This window comes from Gavialis gangeticus, unplaced genomic scaffold (assembly GCF_001723915.1).
Source record: "Gavialis gangeticus isolate Ggan-Ray unplaced genomic scaffold, GavGan_comp1, whole genome shotgun sequence".
NCBI classification, from domain to species: Eukaryota; Metazoa; Chordata; order Crocodylia; family Gavialidae; genus Gavialis; species Gavialis gangeticus.
This window is the reverse complement of record NW_017728964.1, coordinates 1827902-1835723: the sequence shown is the minus strand read 5'-3', so window position 1 is coordinate 1835723 and position 7822 is coordinate 1827902. Positions and strand designations below refer to the sequence as shown.

Here is a 7822-nt window from a genome sequence, read left to right as displayed (position 1 = left end):
CCCTCACTCCCAAGCCACAGCACCCCCAACCCTGCTGCTGCTCCTCACTCCTGACCCACAGGACCCTGCATCCTGCCAGGGTGTATGGTGACCCCCCCTCTCCAGGCTCCAACCCCCCCCCACACACACCCACAGCCCCACACACCTTCACAACTAACACCCCTCTGCACATAAACACACATACTTCAAAAACAGAATCTCATAATTGACATTTCAAATCTCTTGATTTGTAAGAATTTGTCTTATGATTTTTGACACAGTAGGGTTGGCAATACTGTGATTTACCTCATTTCCTGATTACACTGTCAAAAAGTAATCTTCTAAATTATAAATCTCTCACCGGACAGCGTATGTCATGCGGTCAGGCCGAATGGCTCTCATTATGCACAGTCGCTGCAGAGCTGACTTGTTCTTCCACTCCTGAGGGAACTTCTCCTTTTCAGGACATTCAGATTCTACAAATTTTTTCCAGCGTTTAGCAGACCCTTCAATATCCCGATCTAAATTCCGGAACTCCTCCATGGATGCCAGAGCCTGGAAAAGTTTAGTAAACTACTTAATAACTGAGATTCTGAAACATTTATTACAGCTACCAGCTATTAAAGTTTTGCCATTTTGCAATGGTTAAAGCAGTGGTTCTCAAACTTTTTAGATTCAAGGTACCATTCATTAGACTTAAGGCACCCCTTGGACAATGTCAGATCTTAATTTTCAAGAATTTTTTTAACTATGGAAAAATAATATAGCAAATCTGCTGCTGAAAAGAACTCAGAAAGACCACAATAGATCAAAATATTTTTGACAGTATGGTTTCCTATTTGATATCTTTGAGTTTATCTTGTGAATCATGTAGACATTTGCACACCTAACACTGCTAATATTTTGTTGCACCCCATAGCACCCTAAAAAGGCTTTCACTTGAACCACAGGATGCTACAATGCCCTGGCTGAGAATTACTCAAAAAGAGGTTGGATGAACACCTGTCTGCGGTTGTGTGATCCCAGCATGTGCTCTGACCAGTGATGGGGGATTAGACTAGATCTATTCAGGTCCCTTCTGATCCCTAACTACTATGAAACACCCAGGCACGTAAGTGCAAATGTTGGTATTTGTAAGTGTTCACACACATCCTGAGGATGTGGTTCTCCTCCCTACTCCTTCCCTGAAAACCTGAAGTTCTCTGACTTCCACGCACAGTATTCTCATCATTTGGCCACAGGTTAGGCATTACCTAGATTGTTCTCCTGAAGCTGAGTCACTGCACCCTTACATTTAAGATTAATTGGATGAAACTGATGACAAGCAAGGGGAGTTTCTGCTCTGCTGGGAGCAGACACAAGACAAACCATCATAGGACCAAATGACTGGATGGGAACTCATAAGGCCATCTGGTTGAGCCCCTGCTCAAGGTAGGATTATCCCTGAGCAAACCATCTCAGTCAAGTATCTGTCTAGCCTGCTCTTGAAAATGTCCAGGGATGGAGATTCCAAAACTTTTCTACATAGTCAGTTCCAATGCTTGACCGCCTTCACAGTAAGAAAGATCTTTCTAATCTCCAACTTAAATTTCCTCTGCTGCAATTTGAGGCCATTGATCCTAGACTTGCCCCCTACAGCAGCAGAAGATAGTCTCAATCTTCTTAATAACCATTCTTTAGGTATTTGAACACTGTGATAAAATCCCTGTCAGGCTTCTCTTCTCCAGACTAAAAAATCTTAGTTCAGCCTTTCCTAATAAATCACACTTACCAGGGCTCTAATAATTTTTGTCACTCTACACTGGACTCTGTCCACAATCTGGCCACATCTTTCTTGAAGTATGGGACCCAAAACTAAACACAGCACATGAGGTGAGACCTCACCAATGCCAAATAGAGCAGAATTAATCTGTTCTTTGATTTGCAAGGGATTCTTCTGTTAATACAAGACAGTATGCTGGTATTTTTTTTATAGCAAGAGCACGCTGTTGCCTCACGTTCAGCTGATGGTTCAATGTAACCCCCAGGTCCTTTTCTGAAATACTTGGCTTAACCAATCATTCCCCAGTCCATATTTATACATGCATTTATTCTATGCGAAGTGCAGAACGTTGCACACGTTCTTGCTGAATTACATCTGGTTGATTACAGACCATTTGTTCTAGTCTATCCAGGTCATTCTGGGTCCTAGCCCTACCTTCCAGAGTGTCTGCAACTTCACCCAAATTGGTACCATCCATAAATTGGCTAAGCATGCACTCAATCCCAGCATCCAAATTATTAATGAACATGTTACATGATTCCAAACTCATGAAGAACATCTCCCAGTTAGACACTGAGACATTGTTAACTATTTGTTGAGCACAATGATCCAGCCTGTATTCACCTGGAAGCATATTCCTCTAGTCTGTTTTTCCTTAGCTTATTAATGAGAATGTTTTTGGAGACAATGTTCAAAGTTTTGCTAAAAACCAAGGTATATCACATACTCTTCTCTCTCCCCCATCCACCAAACCTAATGCCATATCATAGAAATCAAGTTGATCAGGCATGGCTTGTTCTTGATGAATGCATGTTGGCTGTTCCTGATCACCTCGTTCAGCACTCTAGGTGCCTTGAAATAGATTCTTTGACGACCTGATCTGTAGTCTTTCCAGGTATCGAGGTCAGACTGACCAGTCTATAACTCCCCTGGATCCTCCTCCTTCCCTTTTTAAAAGATGGGCATTTGCCGTGCATCTTCTGATCTGAGTCTCAAAAAAAAAAAAAAGTTCTCAAACATGATAGCCATTGGTTCTGAAATTTCCTTAGCTAACTCCTTCATTATTTTAGAATATATTCCATCCAGCCTTGCTGACCTGAAAGCATCTGGCTCCTCCAAGTAATCCCTAACCTGTTCTTCCACTATTCTTAAAGTTGCTTGCCTCCTTCCCTAACTTTCCTGCCAGCTACACTTATCTGATAGCTATCTTTATTTGTGAAGGCTGAAACAAAAAAGGGACTAAATAGATTCAGAATCCTCTGCATCATCGGCAACTAAACTGCCTCCTGCTTTCTGCAAGGAACTTCTTTGATCTACCTCTTACTATTGAATACTTGTATAATCCCCTTTTATTGCCTTTTATGTTCCTTGCTATTTGCATCTCTAAGTGTCTTGGCTTTACTGATTTTCATCCTGCATGCCCTTGCATAGGTGAGCAGCATGGGGCAGTAGTCAGAGAAGCAGATGAGTCTCAGCAACTTTTCTGTCACGTCTTGGGTGTAGGCTCCTGGTGGAAAGCAGTCTTCCCAAGGCAAGAGGTCAGGCTGGCAGATGGATGTCTCCACTCCCCACAGAATGGAGCTACCTACCACTAACACCCAACATGACATACTGCTTTCTGTAGCTGCATTTTCGATGGGCACTTATAAAATTTAATTTTTTTCACATGATCAGCCTCTGAAAGTGCTCTACAGCCATGAGGTAGCACATATACAAGGTTACAGAATGCTTTTAAAATGGCTGATTGTATGAGAAATTGACCCTCATCAAATCATGTATTAGATGAAGGTATTCTAAAGCAGAGTGCCTTGGGGAACTTGCGTTCCATCAAGGGTTATTTTTTTGTGCTTTATGGGGATGTCAGAGGGGAAAGGAGAGAGAGGGGGAAGGAGAAAAGGAGGGGGAGTGGAGGTGAGGGGAGAGGGAGCAGCAGGCAGCTGCCAGCTCAGCTTTGCCTAGTCACAGCTGGAGGGGGGGAGGGGATTGGAAAAGAACCCCCTCACCTTGCACCCCCCTCAAAACTACCCTGGCTGCAGTACTGGGGGGAGCTGGGCTGGGCCCACAACGTGAGGGTGCTCTGTTCCATCCAGCCTTCCCCCACCAGCTCTGGCCAGGCAAAGCTGAGACGGCAGCAGCTGCTGCTGCTGCTAGTAACACTGCCAAGAGGCCAAAGTGTTGGGGGGGGATGGGGAAGGGAGCCCTCCTTGCTTCATGGGCCCTTCCCAGCTACTCCAGGATATTGAGGGGAGTTGGGCTGGACCCATGAGGCAAGGGTGGGGGGGGCAATTCCCTTCCCCCACCTCTCACCTGGGCCTCTTGACACTGGTGGCAAAAACTACTGGCTCTGCTTTGCCTGGCCAAAGCTGGGGAGGACGTGTGGATTGGAGTCTTTGCCTCACAGATCCAGTCTGGCTCCCCCCAGTACCCCATCCAGGGTAGCTGGGGGGTGTCCTGCAAGGCGGGAGGGTTTAGCATGAACTGAACTAATGCAGCTGATATTAACATAAAGTGTGATAGTAGTAACATGTAACCATGTTAGTCTTGCCCTGTAAGGAACTTGAAAACTCCATTTTGTATCCTTCTGCTTGACATAAGTAAATGAACTTTGCATAGCCTTTATGTATGAGTGTGTGTAAAAGGGTGAATGGTAAAAAAATGACACAGAGATGGGAGAAAAAAAATGTAATTGTTTATGTAAGCAACAAGGCACCAAATGTAAGTTACCAGTCAGTAAACTAATTAATAAATGGCTGCAGAATCCCTTTTAGACCTAGGGCAGAAAGAAAATAATGAGGAAAAGGAAATGCACCCATCCTGCCAGATGGGCAGCAACAACACTCCAAGCCTGAAATAAGCTGAAGACAAAAAAAAAAAAAACAACTGCAAAAACTGAAGCTGGGTATGAAAAAAACCCCACAGCACCCCAAAGGATGCCAATCTCTATAAAAAAAAAAAAAAAAAAAAACCCTCCAAAAACCCCAAAAGATGCCAGTCTCTATAAAAAACACTTTAAAAATGCCAAGTTGGGTGAGTCTCTTTCTCTACTGCTGTTTCAATGGAGCAAAAATCCATCTGTTCACCCCGCTCCAGCTGTTATCTTCAAATCTGCTATCTTCAAATCATCATCATCTACTCAATAAGCCCGGGTTAGCCACCCTGGGCTGATATTGAGCAACTATTGCTGGTAACTATATCTTGTGTATGTGTAAATAAAAGTTGTTTTGTGTACGTATATGCCTGTGTGTAATAATGTGTATAACAACTTATGTGTGTTTGTATAAATGGTGTGTCCAAACCTCTATGTCTAACTCATGTAATCAATAAACATAGCACCTTGCCTTATCCCCCTGTATAAAGTCTCACTCATAATTTAAGCAGTTGGCAATTTGTGTAACAAGGGCTCCATTCCACCCTGCTCCACACCTCAAGCTCCAGGCAGAGAAAGCCCAGTTGGCAGCTACCTGCTGCTCCCTCCTCCTCCCTCCCCTGTTGACAGCCCCAGAGCTGGGGGGGGAGGGCGGATGGGGAGAGAGGTGGTTTGGCAGCCTCCTCAGAGGCTGCTGGTATTCCCCAGCCTGCTGGTTAGGGCTGGTGCAGGCAGGCTCAAGCCCCCCCGACCCAATAGGAGAACATTTGTTGCGTCAGATGCTCTAACTTATGGTGCTTTGTGTAAAATGCCATGAGTTAGAGTGAGGCTTCAAAACATTTGTAGGCACTCTTAGTCGCAGACAGCAGTGGATATACTCTTAGTGGCAGAGAACAGATGCTAAATGGAAAGAATATTTATTTAGGGCACATCCAAACTGATCTCTTCCCTGTCACTCTTCCTCTACAGTTTCCAGCATTTAGTGGCATAGAAGTCTTAATTTGGAGGTTGCCACCGTACTATCATATTTAATACTCACTGATGGGTTTATCTTGAATCAATTTGTTTAATCTTCTTTTGGACCTGGTTAAATCTTTGACCTATATAGTATTTTGTGCCAATGAGTTAAAACAGTTAATTACACACTGTGTAATGAAAATCCAAGCCTTCACCCTACCAAAGCAACATCCAATTCACTGAGCTACACACATTCTGGCTTGCTTGTATCCTCCTGGCCCCATATATTTCCCTCTCTTGGTTTCCCTGGGGCCAGCTTCAAAAGGTGGGGTTGAGAGGACAAATTTATAGTATCTAACCCATGGCTTGATAGCTAGCGTACAGTTCTAAGGGACTGGGGGATTCAAATCCTCCCTGGTTAGGTGGGGCTTAGAATCTGCATCTCTTATGTTCTGGATGAGTGCTTTATCCACTCAGCTACCACGCTAAAACTTTAAAGGACCATCTGTCCATCTCAACTGGCATCACTAAAGCCATTTAGAAAGCAAGGTAGATTTGCACTTTATAGGCTAACCAAAGTATATTTGTCACAAGCTTTCATGGACTAAAGTTAATTTCATCAAATGCTGTTAGTCTTAATGTGAAGTCACCAGCTAGTCTTGAGTCTTTTTTTCAAGTACAATTTGGTTATTTATACTCACCCAGGGCAGGCACAGCCTGGTATGCATGCTCAGCAGCAGGATGGTTATGAATTCACACTTTAGGTAGAACAGGATTCTAAATTGTGCGTATGTGCCAAAAATAACATTTATGCAGTTGTATAAAGTGAAAGGATTCTGCCCCAAGTATTCTGGATTTGAAAAACTCCCAAAAAGTCCTGAGTAAGAAGTACGAATTTCAGAACCACAACCTTTAGCATTATCATTTTCTTCTGGACACTTCCAATAGATTAGAAAGGTCAGCAATCACAGCCATCCTTGAAATAGCATCATCTGATTTGGGACCACAATTATATCTTCATCACAGTCATATAGTTACTGAATGGTGTTACACATGGGAAGAATTAAGGTGGTTTGGGTGCCTGACCTGTACACTGCAATTCCATACGGTGTCTGGATTCCTTTGAAATTTATCTTTATCTCCATGACAGGATTAAGGTGTAAGCACTACAGGCCTATGGCGAAAGTACTAGAGGTCCATGGAGTCATGTGATTATATTAGAATCTAAGCTTCTATACTTGCTCTCTCAAAAAAGTGAATCTATAGCTCTCACAAGTGCACAGAAAAATTTGGAAGTATGACTTGAGTGTAACCACTTCAAAGGGATCTGAGTCAGAAGGCAGATGCCACAAAAGATCCAATCATCTAGGAGGTCCTGCAAACATATCCCCAACTAAAGCTTCTACATGGGGAAGAAGAAAACAGCAGTTTTTGCCCATGCATTATCCCAAGCAGGTATATTCCAGCTGCTGAAGGACCACATTTGCTTAATTATAAAATGAGATATTTTTGCCCATTTAACATGGGGGGAAATGTCCTTCAACACAGAATCAAGTATGAGGGTGGTTGGGGGTGGAGAAGGAAGCTGCTGTAACTTGGGCTCCAGTCCCTACCTGGGGTAGGAGTCATAGCAGCAGTTGCTGCCTCCCATCTTGTCTGCCACCCCTGCACCCTGCTATCTCCCCTGTTGCTTCTTCCCTCCCACACAGACACTGCACTCCCACCTGACCCTCTTCCTTCCCACGTACCTTTACTCTGTGTTGGCAGACTCCCTCACACTACAGCCTGGGGCCCTGAGCAAAGCCCCAGACCATCCCATAAGAGCGGACACAGCGGGAAGAGGGGAAAGGGAGAAGCAGAGGCTGGGAGCAGGGGAACAAAAGAGGCTGGGAGGAACACAGAGGAAAAGGTGGGTCTGAGGCTACAGGGGCACCAGATCCTCTTCTTCACTAGAGGAGAGAAAGGTACAGTGTTCCTTAGTACTATATTTACTTGACTATAAGATGACCGTGAATTTAAGACAACCCCCAAATAATTAGATTCTATACATGGGAAATGTATAATTTCTTATAATTTTCTATGCATAGAATCTAATTATTGGGGAGGGTCATCTTTAATTCATCCCCCACTGCTACAGGAGGACAGCTAGTGAGGGGCAGGCGGTGTGGGGAATTTAGATAGAGGGAATTTTTGTAATGTGTGTTTTTTGGTTTTTTTTTTTTTTTTTTTTTTTTTTTTTTTTTTTTTTTTTTTTTTTT

The 7822-nt window shown here is 43.6% G+C and overlaps 1 protein-coding gene across 1 annotated transcript in view; it reads right to left on the bottom strand.

The window, feature by feature from the left end:
* DNAH9 (dynein axonemal heavy chain 9) overlaps nt 1-7822 on the bottom strand; it is a 609139-nt gene that overhangs the window by 132410 nt on the left and 468907 nt on the right. The window contains exon 58 of the mRNA XM_019501495.1: nt 341-534. Within this exon, the coding sequence (XP_019357040.1) occupies nt 341-534 (194 nt within the window). The remainder of the gene's footprint in view (nt 1-340; nt 535-7822) is intronic.